At 39.7% G+C, this 23,995-nt stretch overlaps 1 protein-coding gene and 1 non-coding gene across 2 annotated transcripts; both read right to left on the reverse strand.

Moving 5' to 3' along the window:
• Positions 1 to 7,776: 7,776 nt before the first annotated feature.
• LOC147299342 (alpha carbonic anhydrase 7-like) lies at positions 7,777 to 9,970 on the reverse strand. Its single transcript, XM_086250780.1, has 5 exons — positions 9,783 to 9,970; positions 9,208 to 9,647; positions 8,542 to 8,706; positions 8,352 to 8,405; positions 7,777 to 8,136 (listed from the first exon to the last, which is right to left on the reverse strand). The coding sequence occupies exons 1-5, from the start codon at positions 9,877 to 9,879 to the stop codon at positions 8,047 to 8,049; spliced, it is 846 nt and encodes a 281-aa protein (XP_086106906.1). The 5' UTR covers positions 9,880 to 9,970; the 3' UTR covers positions 7,777 to 8,046.
• Positions 9,971 to 19,399: 9,429 nt separating this feature from the next.
• LOC147299343 (small nucleolar RNA R71) lies at positions 19,400 to 19,506 on the reverse strand. The gene has a single exon (XR_015120142.1). It is a non-coding gene; the product is annotated as a small nucleolar RNA R71 (small nucleolar RNA).
• Positions 19,507 to 23,995: the final 4,489 nt, after the last annotated feature.

A 23,995-nucleotide genomic window follows, 5' to 3' on the forward strand; every position in this document is an offset into this window, starting at 1 on the left:
AAAAAATCATGGAATCATCTAATTGAGATCAAATAAATAGACGATCAGTATTTTCGATAAAAGCATATAAATAGTTGTTATTATAATCAAATGACTAAATGACTTCCGATTTTGAAGATTTTTTACAGGGATGATCTTTAAAGTAAGACCTAAAAATAGACGGTTCGGATTTTGAGATTACATTGTGCAGTGGGCCCAACAGGGTGGTTAGCTTTGTATTGACTTACTAATCATTTAGTTTTAGAGCATATATATATATATATATCATTTTATTTTATTTAATGTCCCTTCGTTTCACTAGAAAATGGCTCAATAAATATTGATGAATCAATTACTTAATAAATTGGATGGTAAATATTTACGAAAAGTAAGAAAATGATCGAAATTGGATGGTTGATGGAATCAAACAATTAGCTTGGTCATAATATATATGTCATTGATATTCCAAAATCAGAAAGGTTCTCTAAAACCATAATTTAAGGCTCAATCACCTCTACAAAAAAAAACTTAACTATTGGAGCAGATTTATGGTCCAATTAAAATATCTCTCTCTCTCTCTCTCTCTCTCTCTCTCTCTCTCTCTCTCTCTCTCTCTCTCTCTCTCTCTCTCTCTCTCATTTTTATAAATAGGGATAGGAACACTACCCTGATCATCCATCCTTAATCAGACAGGCAAGAAAAAAAATCTTCACTCTAGTGCTCCTTAGTTCCATTTCTTTAAGTCATTTTTTATTTCAAACAACATGGCCTGTGGAAAGCCTTTTCTTCTTATGGGCTTAGTCCTTGTATTTCTCATTTCCTCAGAAGTCTTAGCCAGTTATCACCCTCCTAACCCTAATTTCACTAAAGCTACAGCTTTACGAAAGCGTGAGATTCTCTAATTACTTTATAATACCAGTTATCATCTCTATCAGTCCACCATTTTATCGCTTACAAAACTTATCGTTGGAATATAACTATTTATATAGTACTTGCTAGATGTTTTGTACACCACATCTCTTAAATTATATGTTTCATAAATAATTGTTTATGACATGCACATTCTGATGCAATAGAACGATTTGTATCATATTATATCTACTAACAATATTGTAGACTACATTTTTTAGAGATGTAATTGTTAATTAAATATGAAACATGTAACACTAATTAAATATACAATATGAAACAATATTGTAGTACTATTCATTTTATATTAATCAAGTATATGTTTCTTAATTATTAGTGCCACATTAATTGTTTTCAAGTTTCTAATTGAAACACTTTTGATGGAATTATGAAAAATGGGAGAGTTCAAGGAATTTCTTAGATATAAATATGAGTGCTGCTATTTGCACATCCTTTTTTTTCTTTTTACACACCCTCATTACTTAATTAATAAATTTACAAAATTACCCTAATGTAAAAAGACTAAAGGACAATTTACACACCCCATCTTTCTTTTCCTCTCTCCACCCAGCCCCTCCCTCCTCTCTCTCTTCTCACTCTCTTTGTCTTTCCCGTATCCATTCTCTCAGAAGAACACAGCCATCTCTCTCTCCTGGAGAATGAATTTTTGACAAAGAGAGTTAAAATTGGTTGAGCTAGCTTAATAGCTTTTGGGTTGGAGAATGAGCCAAAGAGCTCCAGTTGTCTACACTTTCGAAGATGCTACAATTCCAAAATTAATTAATTGTCAACGCCATATCCTGTTTTCTCAAAGCATGCACCTCCCCCTCTTTCTCAAAACGCTCTTCTCTCTCTCTCTCTCTCTCTCTCTCTCTCTCTCTCTCTCTCTCTCTCTCTCTCTCTCTCTCTCTCTTTCCATTTCTCTGTTCGAGGAAGCCATGGCAGACAGCTTGAAAAACACTCATTCGGCACTGGTCCGCCGAAACTAGTAGTTTCGTTTGGCAGCCAGCCATCGAACATCCAGGACACGTTCGGCAGGTATCCGTCGAACAATCATGTTCTATTCGGTGGACCAGTGCTGAATGGGTGTCTCTGGTCGCCGTCCTTGGTTCCTGCGCGCGGTGGTGTGCAGAGGCGGCGTGAGCTGCGAGCTACGAGCTGGTGGTAGGCGCAAAGGAATCAATTTGCGTGGAGAGGTATACAAAGTGTCCTTTTAACTGAGAAATCAATCTGGCCATCGCAGATGGCATCTTTAGCTCTATGACATACTGAACAACATAATTTTTGTGTACCAAAACAAACCAAAATAAAACCACACTTCAGTTGGAAAGCCAAATAAATTTTTTCCACATAATACAAAATATGAACAGAATTATTCAATGGCGAATGCAGGATCAAGGGGCGGATGAGAGAGGGTAGGCAAGGGGTGGTCGGGGTGAGGGAGGGGGAGGGGCTGGGTGTTTTTTTTTTTTTTTTGAGTTGACGGGGTGTATTGTGGTGATAAAATAATTAAGGATATTATGGTAATTGAGAGAGGTGAGTATGAGAAAGTTCAATTGTGGGAGGCGTGTGGGAGTGTTAGTGAGAAAAAGTGAGAAAAATGTGTGCAAAAAATAAAAAAAAGGTGTGCATTTAGCAGCAGTCAATAATTACTTACTGTCAATACATGAGCCCGGCCCATATCCATAAAATTTCGAAAGTATGCATGCACTTTTATTATTTTTGTTTCATCATAATTTCTAATTATTATGTATAATTGAAATTATTTCTCTAATTTCCTTTTTCACAGCGGAAGCGACACCAAATCTTGTAGCTAGGACTGCAAATGGACCAAAACATAGAAGAAGAGATGAGAAGTGGTATGGTGGTTTACCAAAACATAAAAGAAGAGATGAGAAGTGGTATGGTGGTTTCTTGAACACTGTTTGTTCATCAAAGAACCCTGTGATGATTAAGATTTGTAATGTGTTTGCATGACATATATATTGAAAGTGTCGGTCATAATTATAATAAGCTAGCCATATATGCATGGCTTTTATTAACATTCATAAGCTTTTGATTCAATTATATATGTTGTTTGGTTGAGTATCTTACATATATACATACTCCTGAAAATATTTTTCTAAATTGGCCGGTTTGGATTTTATCTTTGAGCTATGTATGTTACAGGACCCTTCCAATAAGGGATCCCTCATTTAGGGTTAAATGAGGAATCACCTTGTGTGGCCCAACCGAGTCGTTTTGTGTTAATTCGAATCGTTCATTTTTTACATCTTCATTGAAAGATTATCTCTGCAAAAAATCAACTAAATCGGAAATCGTTTAGCCGTTTGTTTAAGCAGTCAAAGTTTAAAACAAATGGACGAACAACAAATTCCTCTATAAACACCTAAACTTTGACCGCTTAATCGAACGGGTAAACGATTTCTGATTTGGTTGATTTTTTGCAGGGATGATCTATCAATGGAGATGCAAAAAATGGATGGTTTGGATTAACACAAAACGACTCGTGTGAGCCCCACAAGGTGATCCCTCATTTAACACTAAATGAGGGATCCCTTATTGGAAGGGCTCTCATGTATGTTATATCATACTTGGATATATCAATTCACAAGGCGATGTGCTTATTATAAGACACATAGACAAAGTTTGGGTCGCATAGGAGAAGGACTGCTGCAGAAAGAAAGCCGATCTGGGAGATCGAGTGATGGTATTTTCAACGGTGAGGGGAAATAAATAGAGAGATCTGCAAATGATAGAATTAGAGCATTCAACTTAAAATCAATTGGCAATAGGTGGAGAGGCCCAAGACTTCTAAGCACATATGCTAAGCTTTAATTTTTCGATGTGGGACATTCATTGCTCTACATTACTCTCAACATACGTGTGGCGAGATTTTGAGCCTTACACATGAACAAATTGTATTGGGTGATGTGGGAGCATGTGTGGCCGTTGGTCCTTACACGCAGATAACCAAACTCTGATACCATGATAGAATTAGAGCATTCAACCCAAAACCAATTGGCAATGAGTGGAGAGGCCCAAGATTTATAAGCACATATGCTAAGCTCTAGTTTTTCGATGAAGGACATTACTCCACATTATTCTCAACAGCAGATAGAGAGAAAGGAAAGGGCGGAAAATAAGGAGGTTTTAAGTGGGTTGTGAAGAATCAAGTAAAGGTTGGCTACTTGGCTGATGGACACAAACAAAATATTAAGAATATGAAACTTGTAATTTTAAGTGGGAGGGAAATTTTGTGGCTGTTTTTTTTTTCTAAGTCAACAAAAGTCATCAGTTTAAACTTTAGTTATTAGTTTTTAGGATTTGGTTGGTCAATGGGCATATTTTTAGATATTAGTTTAAAAATCTTGTGATATGTTATTTAGTTTAGATATCAGCTGAAAAATCAACTGATATCTATAAAATTTTGAGTTAATTACACTTACACCCCCTGAGGTTTATCATCTTTTCACATACACCCCATGGGGTCTCAATAATTACACATACACCCCCTAAGGTTTTAAAACTGTTGCATATAACCCCCTATAGTGAGACGAAAATGATGATAAATTATGCAAAAAAACATGCTAAGGGATTAAATAGCCTAATAAGATTATTCAAGGTGTAAGGTCTAACCTGAATACAAATATTTTCTTTTTTATTTATTTATTTTTTCTTGTAGGGGGTTATATGCAACAGTTTTAAAACCTCAGGGGGTGTATGTGTAATTATTGAAACCCCAAGGAGTGTATGTGAAAAGACGATAAATCTCTTGGGGTGTAAGTGTAATTAACTCATAAAATTTTACAATATCAGTTTCCTTAACAACCAATAATTATATGTGATGTCTATTAAAGTTTTCAAGTTTTTGTAGTAGTGTGTAAAGAGCTTCTCAGTAGGAGTTGGAGGTGCACATTGCATCATATCTTTAGGGAGTTGAGAAAAACTGTGTAATTGATGGACTTGCGAACTTGGGTCATACTATTGAGCCGGGTTTATGTTGTTTACAATCTCGGCCCGTCTATTGTTGGACTTTTAGAGGATGATCGATTGGGTCTTTTTAGGCTTAAAGTGCTTAGTTGGTTTGGCCAAATTGTACTTTTGGTCGCTATACTTTCATGAAATTTCTAAGTTGCTCATATTCTTTTAATTTTGACAATTTCAATTATTGTACTTCTAATTATAAGATAGCAATTAAATCCAAATTGTTAATCTCATTTAAGCCCGACCCTACCTATCAATGAACACAATCAATGCATGTCTAGCAAAAAAGATAATATGAATTGTCTGAATTACTTGGGCATGATATGAAATAGTTAATGATTATATATAATTATGTACATTTATTTGAACGTGACATTTATTTGCAAGTGAAGCATGATTCATTGAGAATGGAGGTTATGGTGGTGAGAAGGGATTGAGAGTCAAATTTCATAACTAGTAGGGGTGGACACGGATAGGGTTGGGTCGGGTTTGGGCACAACCCGCAGACCAACCCGATGGGCTCGGTTTGTAAAATTTACAACCCAACCCAAACCATTAATAGGTTACAAACCAAACCAAACCATTGTTAATCGGGTTGGATTGGTCGGGTTATCCACTTTGGGCCTACACCAAAAATATTTGAACTAAGAGACTTATATAATTAAGCCAATGAAGGCCCAAAAGCGAAAAGCCCATGCGAATGTTGCAGTTGGGTAAGGTGTTTGGAATCACTTTTATAGAGAATGGATTAGAGGTGAGTTCTGTTCCTAGCCAATGTGGGATAGTGGCACAGCTAGGACTTTTCCTATTTCTTTCTTCTTGTTTTTTTTTTTTTTGTTGACTCTTTGCTTCTCTCTCTCTCCCTCACTGTCTCTCTCTCCCTCACTGTAACAAAACCCACACCAACTGCCATTATAATAACAAGACGGCCCTGTAAGCCTCCCCTTTTCTTCTTCTTTTTATGTTTTTTACATTATTATATTTATATATTTCATAATTAAGAGTTTTAAGCCCTCCATGTTCGCCACCAGAAAGAAATGTTAACTGGAGGAATTAGGGATCAAAGTTGATTGGTCATCTACAAGGCTCACTCTCATCTCTATCAAGTGTCACCAGCGACACTCTTTACTGCAAAGACATATGGATGTAGAGAGAAGCTAGAGAGGTGAGAGGATGAAGATGAGTGGAGGATTCCTGCTGGGTGCATGGTTAAGCGCTGCGGGTTGGTTCGGTCTAGATCGGGTTTTTAGCTCATGCACCCGTAGACTGGCCTGCAGCAGGTCGGGTTGGTCGATTAAAGCACCGACTACCTTTGTTTCCCTCTCTCAGACTGAACCAAACCAACCCATTCAGGTCGGGTTGACCTGCACTTTGTCCACCCCTAATAACTAGTGTGCGGGGGGGGGGGGGACGCCTCTTCATGCAGAGACTGATAAAACGATCTACCTAAGGAGCGTTTGGGACCTTCGGCAAATTCCGAAGTTAGGACATCTTGCACTTCAATTTGCCATTGAAGCGAAGAGATATTGCAATTTATTTTTCAAGAAATTATTAAGGAAATGCAACATAACATTCATGCATTAATAATATTATTACTATTACATTTATTATATGTTATATGTTGTATGTTTCACTGAGTTTCAATATAATTAGTTTTGCATGATAAGGTTGAATGTCTCTACTAAGCCGTTGTTTAGAGCTCACCCCCTTATAGACAGTGCAGGTTCAACCATTGAAGATCAGAACCTCTAGAAGAGGTAACAAGAAGAAGTTTGTATAAATAAATTTGAACAAAGTTTGAAGTTTAGTTTCGTTTCGTTTCTTTAAAGCTCTGTAAAACTTACGTTACTGAGACAAGTTGTGTGTTATAAATTAAGTTTGAATCAGGTTTTGTTGTTTAATGAAATTAAGAAGTTTATTTATATTATTTTATTTTCTTCCATCACATTCTGGTTATAGAAGTTAATTCTATAATTAGAGTGTGATTCCCACCTTAATATGTAATTAGTTCTTAATCACGGATTGGGGGCGTGCCACTATATTTATTGGCACGCACAACCATCTTGGTGTGCTGGGCCTTAAATGGTGAGCACAAACTTGTTGTTGTGCTTGGCGTAATGTCTATTGGTGTGCATAACCTTATTGGTGTGGTCGGCGTTAATGATTATTGGCATGCACGGCCCATTGGCGTGTACTGTTTGGACAACCTTTCTTTATGTACGATCGACGCCTCATCTTCTTAGTGCTAACCCATCATTAGCTCTGACGAGAACAACTGTTTATCTCGACCAATATGCCACCGATGATTGCAAGTTCCTGACCAAGAAGTAACATATGCTCGAAAACTTAGGGAACTTATGTGTTGATACACATTTTATAAAACACATTTTATATTATAACTTAGGGAACTTATGTTGGCCTTACTTACTGTTTGTATCATAATTGGGCCTTAGTTATGTTTAGCCTATTTAGGGTAATTATAAAGGTGAGGGCCTTATCACCTATTATAAATAAGGCCCTCCACCTCTTTAGTAGGGGATAGACTCACAACACTTCCTCCAGGGCTCTGATCGATATCTCTCTGTATTCTTTGATTGCTCATAGTGAAACTCTAATCACAACCAAGTGGACGTAGTCCAGATCTAATTAGGATCGAGTGAACCACTATACATCATTGTGTTCACTTGTGTGATTGTGGTTTGGTGTTTTGATTATTGTTGTTGATGGCTTGACGAAATTTATGCATCAACAAATGGTTATTATCTTTATCAATTCTATAATGTTATATAATTAAGCACATATATAATTCAAAGTGGACACACAAAGTATGAAACCTCATGTTTTAATCAAACCTTCACCATATATATATATATGGTATACTTCATTTTAGTCATGATCAGATATAATTTGTAAGAACCACTTTATATTATATTTCAATGTTCAAAACTGTCTATTTATAAGTTTCAATTCATGTAATAAAAAATCATAAGTGCGTAAATGCATCATTGTAAAATTAAGTACACGGTGCATTATTTCTCAAAAAGAAAAAGGAAAAAAAAGAGATACATGGTGCACTGTAATAAAGCAACATGCACGCTTATTTAACCTGCTCACGATTAAAAATAAAAAATAAAAAAATAAATGTAGCGAGAAACTCTGTGCTGATATTGTTCAGTTATTTATGCTCCTTGCGCTTTGGTCATAGACCTGAATCTCTCTAAGATTGAGTGGTTGTACAGGCCTTGCATTCTTCTCTGCATACTGCAATAAATTTAAGAACCAAAACTAATTATATATAGTTTTTTTTTCTTTTATTAATCAACAACGTATTTCCAATGAGATAAAAACTTATATAAAATTTTTTTTTTTTTTTGGAATAAATAATGACCCCCCGAAAATAAAGCAAAACGAATAAAAAAAAAAAATAAAAGCGATAGAGAATCAGAAGAAATAACTAAATTGAATAGATGACTTACATCATGCACAGCCACTCGAAATAGGTTTACTTGTTCCCTCGAGACTGTCCTTATCTGAGGACAATCAAAATTTTATTATCGGATCACATTGTTTGTTGAGAAATAGCAACTAGATAGCGTACTTAATTAAGATCAATACTATGATTAAGGCCCCTAATTCAATTAATATTAAGGATCAATGTTTAATTACCTGTTTATGCATGGTCCAAATGACTCCTTCAGTGCATGGAGGAACGGTGAGTGAGCCCAGGTATCTATAATAGTTACTGCCACCCATTTTAATTTTTCTAGGATCAATAAACCCCATGTTTTTCTCTTCCTTTTGATCAGTCATAGATCTCACATCCTTCGTCAACTGAAATTCACAACTCCCAACATGTTATATAGAGAACGGTATTTTAATGCATCAAATATATTTATTCGTAGGGATAATTATATATATGATTTATAAACTATGTGATATATATAGTTTAAACTTTACTCCAAACTCAATTTTGTTAAACAGTTTATCTAAAAATCATTAAAAAAAAATCAATTTCTCTATTAGTTATGCACATGTGGTGCCATATTGGCACCATGTGGCCTTTTGCCTGCTGCCATTAATTTTCATCTTCTCATTTTCGGCTTCAATTGATAATTAACAAGAAAATGCCCTTAGGTTTTAGGGCGGGTGATGCCAATGGGGCACCACGTGTGCATGACTAAAGTAGAAATTAATTAATTTTTTACCGATTTTAGGGAAAATTGTTTAATGAAATTGAGTTTGGAAGGTAAAGTGTCAAAAAATTTAATGAAATCTGCTTAGTCTACAAAAAAAGATGCTTATGAGTTATGAGATAGAGAATTTGATATGAACCTTAGAGAGGAAAGAATCGGGGTGACCAATCTTGTAGAGGACACCAACAACAGCAATATTGTTTGTGAGTTTGGGATCGGGGCTTAGATGAACCATGTGGAGCTCCATGTCGTACCTCCTGCCATTGATGGAATGCTCGGAGGGGGAGTGCCAGTGACATTGCTTCAGAAAATACTCACTCCCATTTATCTTAATCGATCCAGCGTTGCCCAACCATTGGATTGTTATATCATGCCCTCTGTTCTTCATTGTTGCATTGCAAGCCTTGTAGTTCCTCTTCAGCTTCCCTAACTTTGGTATTATCTTCACTCTCTCATTTGACAAATCTATAGGCGATTGCATGCCTCCATTTTTGCATGCTGACCATTCTTTCTTCACCTCTCCCCAGTGATTTGGACCCTTTCCGCTTCCCTGAACATAATCGAACTCTCTCTCGTCCTCTGCATTATGCACATGTTATACATACAGATGATGAATTAATATATGGATCCATGAAAAATGCTTTTTTTTTTTTTTTTTCCTTTTTTTGAAAAGAAAATAAAAACAACATGTATATTTTAACTTGATCCGCTTACCAACTTCTTGAGCTGTGATGGATGTGGAATGTGAGAATAGAACTAAAAGGAACAGAAAACAAGAAATGGAGATGGGTTTGCTTTGATGTTGTTTCATGCTTAGGCAGCACAGAGATAACAGCTAGCTATTGGAGACTTTGAGTAGTAGTTTGCTACTATATACCAGTGGCAGGTGAGAGGTAGATATATAACAATTGAATTTGTGGTGCTATAAGCCTATAATATTATATATATATATATATAATGAATTTATAGGACAGAGAGGTTTCTTAGTAACACGCGCAATGACGCAATGTGCAATTTCGTACAGTTCCTATGAAGGAGTGTTTCAGGTATGAACGTAAGACTCAAGAATAAAAAGAAGGACCAAATATTACGACACTTTTTGCTAATTAAAAGATCACACGATTTGCTTGACCAAGGAAAACGAATAAAAGTGCACAGACATGGGTCCCGTCAATTTCTGCTTTACAGTTTTTGATTAGCTGGTTATAGCTAGTAGTAGGGCCTCAACAACTTTGATTAATTTTGTCAAATATTTATTAAGGGAAAAATGTAGGAGTACTTCATCTATATATTATATATATACACAGCCGCTTTCACTGAGGAATTTTTTAAATAATATTATTTAAGAGATATTTTGTGTGGCACTCTCCACATTATATTTTAATAATTGAAATTGTCTATTTTTTTTTTTGTCTTTTTTAAAAGATCGTCTTTGTAAAAAATTAAGTTAATCGAAAATCATTTGACCGTTGATTAAACGGTCACCATTTCAAGTATATATATAAAATATAATGTTCATCTATTTATTTACTCATATTTATTTACTCATTTACTACATGAGTAAATAAACATATCATGGTTAAATATAATATTGAAGTAGAAAATAATTTACTATATGAGGCTAAAATCGTAACTAACTAATTAATTTAGTAAACTAAAGAAACTTAAAATTAAATAAAAAGGAACGTTAACATGTCCGGCCCTAAAAATAGGAACATCCAACTTTTTAGAAAAATAAAAAAAAACTGACTTATGTATGAGTTGTTATTTGTCTATTTACTTTTTTATAAAAATGATCTATTTAGTTATTCATTAAATTAACAATAAAAAGATGTATTAAAAAAGTAAGTTTTTTTTTAAAGTCCAAAATGAAAAATACTCTAATCGTCGGCTCACCTGCAAAAACACGGTGACTGCCCTGTCCACTTTAATGAGCCGAGCGCTCAGCAAAATGTCACTGTGCGCTTTGAAATTGCCACTGTCTGACAGTAACAATCACTGTTACTGTCAGACAGTAGTTATTTAAATTACAAAAACACCCTATAAATTGTCATTGTATGACCGTGTCAATTTCCCCCTTTAAAAAAAAAAAAAACCTACTGAGCGCTCGGCGCCAAAAACACGGATCAGAATATAATGTGAGCTTTATTTGTACAAAGTGAATCTATTAATCATTCCAAATTTTTAGACGAGTTTGTTTATTATTTAGAGTTGTAAAATGGACTTTAGAGTAATATATTTACTTTAAAAAGTATTATTTTTTTCTAAGAGCTGAGTGTGATTGGTTTTTTTAACTTTGTCTGTATAATTTCTCGTATTTAGTATATTAATTTTGCACATTCAACATTTAATAAAAATATATTTATATAAATGATTTTCAAGTGTAATTAACTTGAAATGAGCAATAATTACATGACCGTTTTATTATTAAGGATATTTTGTACATGATCTCTCTCATTTGAATTTATCTCTCAATTATTTGAAAAATTATTTTTAACTTTTTTTCTCTCTCAATCAGTCAATCTTTACATAAGTCTCTTTTATTTTATATTTTATAGAAAGAAAACAGAATAAAAACGCTCGCTCTAGCAGATATCTCAAAATTAATAAGGTGGCGTCGTTATCTTAAAATAGTTCATGTTGGATTTGTTTATTATGATCAATAGGAATTCCCTATTACTTTCCTTAAAGTATTGTCGATCAGTGCATGTGGGAATATAGGTTGATTGGTAGTTGGGAACTTGGGACAAATGGACAGGGACAAGAACAACAAAAGGCCTTGTCAAGGTGCCGTGGCAACATGATAATTACTTGGCTTCTTAATTTTTCTTCTTAATTAATTAATGGGTTTTGTACTTAATTACCATGTTTGTCATCTTTTATCACACAACATTGTTGACTTTTCTTCTGATCAATAGTGATCATTATCAAACTGCTTATATACACGTTTGCATGGCTCATATATTTCCGAAAATCACAGAATTTATGCATGGCTCATATATATATATACGAGAGTTTGCATTCCATGGGATATGAACAAGTGAACAACCATGTATGAATCACAATGAATGTATCTAGCTTTCAGTTGAATCAGTTGTCATCTTTGAATTTTCAGCATGAGACATTGAGACGTACGTTGAGTCAATGTCAATGAGTCAATACGTTTAAAGAAATTACTTTTAGACTTGGTAATGAGCACCAAGAAATTCTTGGGAAATACATAATTACTTTCTTGAAAGCCAAATATCAATTATATCATTATCTGAGCATATATATATATATATCATTCTTCTGAATGTTGTCTTTTCCCTTTTTTTTTTTTTTGTTTGTGAATCTCCATTCCTCAATTTCCTTGTATATTCGTTTTGGAAGATCAATGGGAATCATCGGATATTGAAAGAGGAGCAATATTAATACACGTTTTCCTGGTTGTTAGCAACCTGGAAGGAACGATCTAGTAATCGTGCAAGAAAGATCCACCCAACACAACACCTCATGGTCCACGAGAGGAGAGCATGACCCACACCTTAATAATAAATGTGGGTTACACGAACCCCCACTGAGCTGTCTAATAATATATATTGGATACAGACAACAATGATAGGTATAATCAGGTATCTTTGTGATTTTATACGGATTTGGTAGTTCTTTGGATTAGTTAATATTTGGATCTTTTTGTAGCAAATATATCTGTTGATGCTCAAAAATGGTAAAGCAGTCAACGTCGAGTCGAACTACGTAGGCCCGTTGACCCACCACTGAGTGGATGACACGTCGAAGTGGGGCAGGAACGGGTAGCTGGGTCCGACTGGTGAGTAATGAGAGAGACTGATATCCAAAGCACCCTGCACAGGTACACAAAAGTGAGCGGGAAAGGCACCGGTGTGGTGCCGGCCAAAGCTCCTCCGACGCTCAAGTCAGTGTTCAGAGAGATCTGAGAGCAGAGTGAGTGAATAGTAAAATAATGATTTCAGTTGTCCTTTTGTGACAAGAAGGTACCTCTTTTATAGTACCTTTGGAAGAGTGTCAACCAATCCGGTGACGACACGTGTCCTTTGTGGTGACTTGCACTGTAGGAGCGCCACGTGGCACCGGTCTCGAGGATCCGAGTGAGTTGACACGGGTCGGGGGCCCGGGAGGCTTGAGCTTGGGAGGCCGGAGCCTAAGAGGCCGGGGCCCAGGGGGCCGGAGCCTATGAGGCCGGAGCCTAGTAGATCATGGGCTAGGAGCCTAGGAAGGGCTTAGTCTTTTGGGTCTAGGCCCAAACAGCATGGTGTTAGGCCTTGTGTGACTTGTCGTTATGCCGAGATGATTAGTCATACGAACAGAAGTCTCCCAAGTTTCCGAGCAAAAGATACTTCTTGGTTGGGAACTTTGCACACAAAGAAGTCTGAGCAGAACGACAAGTGTCCACATAGTTGTTCTTGCTTAAGATACTGTCTAGAAGTCCCCCAAGTTCCTTAGCAAGAAAAGCTGTATTGCAGGAAAGCTTGGGGGTTACATATGAAAGATCCCTTTTTTTTTTTTTTTTTTTGAATTTCTGATCACCCTGTGTTCCGAGCAGTAGACACTTGATGTAATCCCAGTAGACCTCGTCCGATTTTAATGGTGGGATGTTGCCTTCTGTAAAGAAGATTGTAGAATTACAGTGTATAGCTCAGATATAAAAGACCCACCCCACATCTCATACTTGGTACTGTAGACAAAACTTTTGGAGAGAGAGATTAAAGCAAAACCAACAGCTGTGTGAGGTATATTAGGATTCTTGTGAACTGCAAGGGGCGAAAAAAAAAGAAAAAACGGAGGAAGAGGGGAAGGAAGGCTCGGCTCGGGTGGGCTGGATCACTGCTCGGGTAGGAGTGCTTGTGCGCGGGTCGGAAGAAGGGAGAGCCCGGGTCGGTGGCGTAGGAGCCGAGGGCTCGGGTCGGAAGAAGGGAGAGCCTGGATGGAGGGGGTCGGAGCTGTGGTGTGCGCGGGGTGGTCTGCTCGTCGGGCTCAGGTCGGAGAGAAGGGCTCGGGTCGGAGAGAAATGCTCGGGTCGGCTAAGGAGCAAGGTGGCCTGGGTTCTTGCTCGGGTCGGTGGAGGGCTCGGATCGGGGTGAGTGCTCGGCTTGGAGGGCTCGGATCGGAGGAGTGCTGCACAGGCCGGATCGGGCTCGGGCTTGGTTCTGCAGTGCTCGGGTCGGAGTGTTGCGAGCTCGGGTCGGCTGAAGAACGCGGACTGGGCTCGGTTCTGCAGTGGAGGAGCGGTGCAGGGGCTCGAGTGGAAGTGAGCCGAGCTTGGGTCGAGCGGCGGTGGGCGCGGGCGAGCGGAAGAAGAGCAGGGGTGTGTCTAGAGGGGCGGCTGCTTTGCCTTGGCGCGGGGGTGGTGGGCTGCTCGGCTCGGAGCAGTCGGTGCAGCGCAGTGGGCTCGGGTTGCTTGCAGCAGTGGGCTCGGGTGCAGCCGCGTTGTGCAGGGGGGTCGGGTGGAGGTGGTGCTCGGTGCGGTGGGCTGCTCGGCTCGGAGCAGTTGGTGGGCGCATCGGGCTGGAGGTGGTGCTGCACGGAGGGTGGCTGAGTGGGCTCGGGCCGCTTGATTTTCACACTTTGAGGTAGGTAATTCAAATAAAATTTTTTTTTACCCACTTGATATATTGATTGTGCCTTTGAAAAAATTGAGAACTTTGAGAAGTTGTGGTCGTCCAGCCTGAGGCAGACCTTGGAATTCTATTTGTGAATTTTGTGGATAATGTGAGTAGGGGCAGGTGGAGGTGCAACTGGGTATGAGCCGTGCCGAGCATTGGGTAGGCAGCATGCCTTCATTTTTTGACTTTGTAATTTATTGAGTGTTGTGTTTTTGGCAAGGTATTGAGGAGACAAGATAAGTGGGTCGGAACCCGTCCGAGCCGTTGGAGCCGCGGAACACAGGTAAAGGCTTGATTTTTTATTGCTTGTCTGCTTGAATTGATATTGTGAATACTGGCTTTGATAAATGATTGGTGGCTGAGCATGTGAAAGGGTGAATGTTGTCAAATTGGGTGTATCCGAGCACATACGGGGGGTGGGAAACCGGTATTAATCTGAAATGTCCATGGTGTTGTCTTGGTGTGCCGGGCACTTCCCATCTTGATTTGTGGTTTGTCTTGGGTGGGCAGGTGCATTGAAGTCGGACATTCCATGGCTTCCTCAGATGATAACAGTTCTATGGAGTCTGATCGGGTGTCCACAAGTGATGGGACGCCGATGAGGCCAAATATGCCTCGACCCCGGATGGGGTGTGGAAATATGGGGGTGGGCAAAGTGCTCAAGACCGTCCAGGAGAGCTTGTCCATGGTGATGGGAAGTGAGGGAAAAGGCACTGGTAGTGCGGACAGCGATGATGGAGAGACATCCACCAGTTGTGATGATGTGGGTAGGCACATTGTGCCTAAGGCATACTGGTCCGTGGATGGGTTGTGTGAGAACAGGATGACGGAGGAGGACCTTGAAAAATTGAGGGTGGAGTTCCACATTCCCGATTACATCCACCTAAGCCTCCCGGGAGAGGGTGATGTCTTGAGTGACCCGCCGGAGGGGCACATTCTGTGTTTTACCAAGAGTTTTCACCATGGGTTTAGACTTCCTCTCCACCCCTATTTCCAATATATGTTGAGGAAGTTAGGAATTGCACCAGCTCAGCTGACGCCCAATAGTTGGAGAACATTAATTGGGTTGTATGTGATGTTCCGGGATGAGGCGTATGGTGCCCCGAGTATGGCCCAATTTTCACACTTGTTTGAAATTAAGTCGAGTCCCAAATTGCGGGGTTGGGTGTACTGCTCGCAGTTGGCGAACAGGCAGTTCACCGATGGGGCGACTCGCCAAATACAGGTAGGCCACCCAGACGCTCACAAGGAGTGGAAGAAAAAATGGTTCTTTGCGAGCGGAGCCTGGGAATTCGGCCGGAGTGAGAGGAGGACCATGAATAGGGTGCCGACAAATTTCCACATAATAGGTTGTCTGGTTGGGCCAATGTATTGGTCTGTGGACATTTGGATTGTTAGCTTATATTGTACTGGTACTAATAGAAGTCTTTTGTTGTTTGATTTTGCAGGGGGTGAGTGGGAGAAGCTTCAATTGTCGGAGGATAGCGTGGGTATAGAGGTGCATCGGTGCCCGGGGGTATGAGGCATAGTGGGTCTACCACCACCCATGTTCCGAGGGCAGCTTCTTGATGAGTGTGCATTTTGCATCACTTTATGATACTAATTCCTTAACCTAGAGTGTTAGAGCTCGCTATTTTGTGTTTCTTGTCTTGTTTTTGTGTTTTCAGGTCAAATGAAGCAGAAATGAGAAAAAGAAGCAAATGGAGCCATTTTGGGACATTTCCTGGTCAAACCAGGAAAACGAGTGAAATCCTGGTCAAACCAGGAAAAGTGCAGAAATCCTAGTCAAATGAGGATTCCTAGTCACACTAGGAAACATCAAGTCCAGAACCATCATTGCGGAGCCAGAAATGTGAAATCCTGATTCGAACAGGAATTCCTGGTCGAACTAGGAAACCTAACCCAACTAGGGAAAGGAGTCCTAGTGACACTAGGAGACCCCAGGGGCAATATGGTCATTACGAGAAGTCGAAATGGATAAGGAATCTCTCATTTCCAAGAAATCCTAGTTGCACCAGGAAATGTTTTTCAAGGTTCCAGAAGCTTCCAGAAGGTGGTGGACATCCATGGAAATGAATGGAGGGAAGAAATGAATTTGAATTCAAATGGAAATGAGGGGCAAAATGGGAAGTCAAAAGTGGAGGGCCCATGGGCCTTAGGGATGCCGAACCAAGTGGGCCATACAAGCACATGCATGGGCCCAAACCCTAGCAGCCCAAAAGCCACACGCAAGGGGGTAGATGGCAGCCATGCATGCGCATGCATGCCATGCAAACCCTAGCAGCCAAGGGGCCATGCGTAAGCCCAAAGGTGACAAGCCCAAGATGGAATCCCATGGAGTGAAACCCTAGCCCATCTTGTGCAAGCAACTGAAGCCCAACATGGAAGCCCAACATGCAAGCCTAAAGCCTAAAGGCTACCAGCCCATGCGCCAAGGAGGGACCCTAGCTAGGCTAGGCGTGAGCAACTTAAGCCCAAAAGGGGAAGCCCATGCCGCAAGGCCCTAGTCAGCTAACCCTAGCTGAAGCCGCAAGGCACTAGGAAAAGGAAAACCCTATGCAGCCGCAAGTCTCTTCCTTGCCTCTCAAGGAAGGCTTCTCCTATTTAAACCCCCTCATTCAGACTTTTAGAGACATTACTTTTTCTCCTCCTCCAGCCGAAATCACTCTCTCCCCTTCTAGTTTTATTTTCTGTTTTAGGGTTTTAGTTTCAGACTTTTATTTTCTTGTAAGGTGAGCCGAATTCAGAGAGAGGTTTAGAGAGAGGGTGGCGTGACAAGTGAGAGGGAAGTACCACCTGCTGCCGCAAGCCCAAGCTCACCTTGCCGTGAGCCAATTGCTTGTGTTGGGTGCCTCCTTCTTCCTCCCTCCTTGCCGCAGCCCCCATTTGTTGCACCTCTGATTTTTGTTTTCTTTTTCCTTCTAGTTTCAGATTTAATGTTGGATATTGGTTTCTGAATTTATTTAATTTGAGTTTCTAAATTTAATTAGTTTATAGCTTTGGTTCTGATTTTAGTTAGTTGTTATTTAATCTTTGCAATCTGATTTTATTTAGTTATCTCTTTATTGCTTTCAATTCATGTTGCTGAGTTCCATTTGTTTATGCTTTTAATTTCTTTAATTTTGCGTTTCTGATTTCCTTTTGCAAGCATGAATTGGGACTTTGTTTATTTGTTACTTTCTGTCTTTTATTTGTTTCATTTAATTATGTAGGTTAGTTATTCTATCTTGCATGTTAGTTGTAGGTCGATTAATGGATTCGTATGCTTTAACAAATCGTTTATCCGTCTATTGGTCTGTTAGTTTGATGTTTGCGCATATTAAATTTCCACTATCTATTAGAACCCCCGTCACTAGTTGTTTGCATCCTTTGACTGGCCACCTTAGGGTAATTGCATCTAGTTTATCTGTTAGGTTTAGCTGTGAAATAGTCAAAGACACTAAACCACAAGTAACAAGGGAATAAGGGATTATTCTTGGTAGTGGGGTTGGGCGACCTCTATAAGGAAATAGTCAAAGCTTATATGTTGTGCATGTTTGACGTTCTCATAAAACTTAATGACTCCTGCATGGGTAACAGCTGCCTTAGCTTGAACTAGGGAACATGTAGGTTAACTAGCTAAGGAAGGCCCAAGAAGCTCTTAGTTTATGCATTAGGAGAACAATGGCGAGAAAGTAACTAGCCAAACCTTTTTAGCTGTCAAACTTTAATATGTTGTGTTCAAATTAACTGTCATTAGCCTTGGATGGTTATTGCATGCTTATCTGATTTGAAACTGAAAATTAACATTGCAAGATAGAATAAAGTGTGTGTGCGTGTGGTGATGTGTGCGTGTGTTTCCATCTTTCAAAACCCCCCATTTAGTTATTCTAGTGATTATTTGCACTGATTTGTTGTATATTAACCATTCCCTGTGGGATCGACCTCGTGCTTGTACGCTTTGCTACTGATGCGATTCATGCACTTGCGAGTAAACTTAGAATGAGGTAATTGTTTATTTTGTTCTAAGAAAACACATCAACAAGTTTTTGGCGCCGTTGCCGGGGAATGGTGTCTAATATCATTGAATTGGTGTAATTAGTCATTAGAATTAGGTTATATTAGTTAGATTTCAGTTTTTGCTAATTTTTAGTTTTAAATAAATGCCATGCTTTTATATGCATTCTTTTTACTGATTGTGTGTTTTCTCTTAATTAGGTGTGTTTTATGAACCCTGAACTTGTTGCTAGGTTGGAGAGGCTCAAGGACGAAGCTTTAGGTGCATCACAAGTCAGCCCGCAACCTCGTGCATCAGATTCGAGTAGTGAAGAGACTGAGAGTGTCGACATGGCTGAAGCAAATGAGATGGTGCCGCAGCCCCTGAGCCACTTTTCAGCACCATCGCTGCCCACTCAACCATCGTGCATTCGGTATGCCACCATAGCCACTGATTTCGAAATCAAGAGTGGCCAGATTCACTTGTTGCCGAGCTACCATGGGCTGAATGGGGAGGATCCGATCCATTTCTTGAAGGAGTTTTCCGGGGTTTGTGAAGCCGCACAATTGAGGGGCCTGAATGCTGATCAGTACCGTTTGAGGATGTTCCCATTTGCACTTAAGGACAAGGCAAAGAGGTGGTTGTATTCGCTGCCCAGTGGTTCCATTTCGACATGGGATGATCTTTCGAGCAAGTTTTTGAACAAGTTCTATTCCATTTCCAAGACTAATTCGATTCGGAAAGAGATCCTTGGATTTGTGCAGAAGGCGGACGAGCCATTCCATGAGACTTGGGACAGATTCAATGAGTTACTTACTAGCTGCCCACACCATAACTTATCTCCTTGGTATGTGATTTGCTGTTTTTATCAGGGATTGTTGGAGAGAGACCAAGCCAAGGTGGATTCGGCATGTGGTGGTGCATTCATGTCCAAAACGGAGGATGAGGCTACAGAATTGTTTGAGTCGCTTTCTTTGAGTTCTCAACAATGGGATTCCAATTGTGCAAGAGGAGGACCAAAGAGAGGGTTATATGAGGTAGCTGATGTGCCGAACACCATGGAGGGACAGATTTTGGAAATCAAAACAATGGTGCAGAAGTTATCTTTGGCTCAAGAGAAGATGATGAGTGTGCAAGGACAAGGGGGTGACGTGGAACAAGTGAACCAGGTTGGGAGCTATCCTAGGGTGCCGTATGACCCATATTCCAACACTTACAACCCTGGATGGAAGAACAACCCGAATTTCAGGTGGAGCAACAACAATGGACAGCAAGCTAGTGGGAGCACCAACAAGCCGTATGTGCACCCTAATGCCGAGAGGTCTAGTTTGGAGGACAAGATTGCTCAGATTGCTCAAAGCACCACATCCCTTGCCCAAAGCACCAATGCCTTCATGAACCGTACCGAGCAGCAGATGCAAGCCAATTCGAAGGCTATTGCACACTTGGAGAGTCAAATGGGTCAGATTGCCACTACTTTGGGTCAGAGAGAGAAGGGGAAGTTGCCAAGTCAGCCCATTGTCAACCCGAAGAATGAGGAGCATGTAAATGCTATTTTGAGGACTACTCCAAGAAAAGGAGTTAGAGTGATTAAGACTAAGGAGGTGATTGAGATCATGGATAGTGAGGAAGAGGAGGATCCAGAAATGATAGAGGAGAAAGCTGATACACGTGTGATTCCCCTCATTCCGGACATTGACATCACCAAATTTCCAGCAACCATGAGGGAATTGAAGTCTATTGAGAAGAAGGTTGAGGAGCAGGGGCATAGTCACAACGTTCCTAGGGAGATTTGTGGTTATCTCTTTGCATCTTTTCCAAGCAAGAAGAAGGATCCGGGCTCGTTAGTCATACCATGCAGCATAGGGGAGCATAAGATCGCCAATGCCTTAGTTGACAATGGCTCAGCTATCAATGTCATGCCGCTGGTTGTGTTCGAGAGGCTTGGATTTAAGGAGGCTGATTTGCAACCATTTGATGTGGACATTCGCTTCGCCAACTCTTCAGCCCAAAAAGCTTGTGGTATGCTTGTGGATGTTTTGGTTAAATGTCGTAAATTACTAATACCCTCTGATTTCATAGTGCTAGATGTGCCGAGAATTCCGGGCGACGTCTCTATTATTCTTGGGAGACCATTTTTGTGCACCTCTAACATGGAGTACAAAGCATTGGAGAGTACCATGAAGATTCGGCACTACACCAAGCAAGAGGTGTATTTGCTCACTTCCGAGATGCCAGAAAACGAGGAGATCACTCTTTATGGAGAGGAGAAGTCAGAGACGGAGAGCTTCTTCAGTTCGTTCCTAGGGAGTGCCGAGAGTAGCAATGACAAAAAGAGGAAGAGGAAAGGACGCAAGTAAAAGAGATGGCAATGTCAGGCTGAAGACAGAAAAACAAGCGCTTATTGGGAGGCAACCCAAGTTTTTGTTTCGAATAATGGAGGAGGAGTCATTGAGGACCAAGGAGGCCGCGCCTACCCCTGGAGTGTCCACGCTTGCGTATGCAAGTAAACAGTTTCTTTATTTCGCTTCATAAGACAATTTTTCATTTTGGTGTGTTTATTTGGTTTTGGATATTTGCAATTTCCCGTTTCGCTTAATTTGATCATTCTTGCATTTATTTCACATACATTGAGGGCAATGTATCATTTAAGTGTGGGGGGAAAGGCAATTGTCATTTGTTAGTGTTTTTAGGTTAGAACAAGTGTTTAGGGTGTTTTAAGTGTTTTTGAGCGTTTTTAAGAAAAAAAAGAAAAAAAAAAAAATTTTCGTTTTTAGTGTTTTTAGGTTAGGAAAAAACTTTTTCTTTTGTTTTTAAACTTAGGGTGTCAAAACCCACATCAAAATGCACGTTTTCATTAGATCTCATTCACCTTAGTGATGGATGTGATTCTTTTGAAGTGTGCGACATTGTTTGAAAAACAAAAAGTTTTTGAGTCATTTTGGTTGTTTCAGGTCGTTTTGAGTCCCCAACTAATTGATTTGAGTGTGCATGATTGTTATGAGCATGTTTTAGTATTGTGTGTATATTTGGTGTTCTTTTCATTCTAATAGTGTTCCATAACATATTTTGCAATTCTATGTCATTTGGCCTTGTTGATATGAATTTAGGTTGTGATTAGCATTACTAATGATTATATGCATAATAGAGTAGACTTGCATGACCTAAGTGAGCTTTTGAGCCCTGTTCTTCAATTCTTGAGTGTTGCGCGCCACTCTGATTCTATCATTGTCATATAAGTCGTTGTTTTGATCTCATTGTCTTTCATTTGGTCATTTGCTTGGAATATGCATAATCTTGAATCAATGAGCTAGAACTCTTTTCTTGTGTACACAAAGCATGCCGTATTTGCATAACTCTTGAGAAATGAATTTAGGCCCTGTTTGTGTACCCCATAGCCTGAAAGCCTACCCATTACATGTTTTATCCTTAGTTACCCATTTTGAGCCTTTTAAGCCGTTTTCATTGTTACCCCATACCAAACCCTAAGTTTGGGGGTGTACCACCCCTTTTACCCGTTTTACCCCTTTTATGGTATTGCAAGCTGTTTATACGTTGATTGAGGTGAAAAAGAAGTGAAAATGCATAGCTTATACAAAAATGTGTCATAAAAGTATGTATACCGTGCCCAAAGAAAAGAAAAAAGAAAAGAAATCAAAGAAAAGAGATGGGACGGTTTCAAAAGAAGAAAAAAAAATGAGCAAAAAGAGTTCAAAGTAAGCTATGAAGTGCAAAGAAGCAAAGTGTACCTCCGAATGTTCTATTAGTGCTTGCAATTCCATGAATTTAGCCCTTTGTGTTTCCATTTCATTTCGATACCCTATCCTAGCCTAAGCCTTCATTATAACCCTATTAAAGCCCTAGCTGATCTCAAGAGTGTGTATTATACTTATGTGGAGTCTATTTAAGAAGGGAGCCTATGGTTATTGATTCTATTTCAAGCATTTGTATTCCTTTCATGAGATCAGTATTTCTTTCAAAAAAAAAGTGCCTTTATTTTATATACATATGTGAGCTAATTGCTTTTGTTACATATTTCCTCTCACATATACTTTTGAGTGCACATATCAACCCAATTCTTGAGTCTTTATCATTGAGAGTATGCCATAGTGAGGATTGGAGTTGAATCTATTATGTATGTTTTGATTTAGTCTTGTTTGTCTAATACTTGGATTTGTGTCAAGGATGGCCTATATGACAATAGAGGAGCGAGGTATGTTATTTGAAATGCTATTAGAATTTGAAGAATACCATTTATATGCCTTGCTTTCTTATGTGATTAATGGTTGTGCGCATGAATTCAGTTGTTGGGATGTTGGAGTCAGTCTTGAGTCTTTTCTTTCCTTTATTTGCTCGAGGACTAGCAAAATCTAAGTTTGGGGGTGTGATGAGTGTGCATTTTGCATCACTTTATGATACTAATTCCTTAACCTAGAGTGTTAGAACTCGCTATTTTGTGTTTCTTGTCTTGTTTTTGTGTTTTCAGGTCAAATGAAGCAGAAATGAGAAAAAGAAGCAAATGGAGCCATTTTGGGACATTTCCTGGTCAAACCAGGAAAACGAGTGAAATCCTGGTCAAACCAGGAAAAGTGCAGAAATCCTAGTCAAATGAGGATTCCTAGTCACACTAGGAAACATCAAGTCCAGAACCATCATTGCGGAGCCAGAAATGTGAAATCCTGATTCGAACAGGAATTCCTGGTCGAACTAGGAAACCTAACCCAACTAGGGAAAGGAGTCCTAGTGACACTAGGAGACCCCAGGGGCAATATGGTCATTACGAGAAGTCGAAATGGATAAGGAATCTCTCATTTCCAAGAAATCCTAGTTGCACCAGGAAATGTTTTTCAAGGTTCCAGAAGCTTCCAGAAGGTGGTGGACATCCATGGAAATGAATGGAGGGAAGAAATGAATTTGAATTCAAATGGAAATGAGGGGCAAAATGGGAAGTCAAAAGTGGAGGGCCTATGGGCCTTAGGGATGCCGAACCAAGTGGGCCATGCAAGCACATGCATGGGCCCAAACCCTAGCAGCCCAAAAGCCACACGCAAGGGGGTAGATGGCAGCCATGCATGTGCATGCATGCCATGCAAACCCTAGCAGCCAAGGGGCCATACGCAAGCCCAAAGGTGACAAGCCCAAGATGGAAGCCCATGGAGTGAAACCCTAGCCCATCTTGTGCAAGCAACTGAAGCCCAACATGGAAGCCCAACATGCAAGCCTAAAGCCCAAAGGCTACCAGCCCATGCGCCAAGGAGGGACCCTAGCTAGGCTAGGCGTGAGCAACTTAAGCCCAAAAGGGGAAGCCCATGCCGCAAGGCCCTAGT

The sequence above is a fragment of the Dryas octopetala genome, chromosome 1, assembly GCF_963921425.1.
Source record: "Dryas octopetala chromosome 1, drDryOcto1.1, whole genome shotgun sequence".
Classification (NCBI taxonomy): Eukaryota; Viridiplantae; Streptophyta; class Magnoliopsida; order Rosales; family Rosaceae; genus Dryas; species Dryas octopetala.

Excerpts from the sequence above, each read along its gene's own strand:
- LOC147299342 (XM_086250780.1), bottom strand. The coding sequence starts at position 9,879 with ATGAAACAACATCAAAGCAAACCCATCTCCATTTCTTGTTTTCTGTTC. Across the intron at positions 8,707-9,207 it reads CCGATTCTTTCCTCTCTAAG|TTGACGAAGGATGTGAGATC; the intron begins GTTCATATCAAA and ends TGTGAATTTCAG. Across the intron at positions 8,406-8,541 it reads TTTGGACCATGCATAAACAG|ATAAGGACAGTCTCGAGGGA; the intron begins GTAATTAAACAT and ends GATTGTCCTCAG.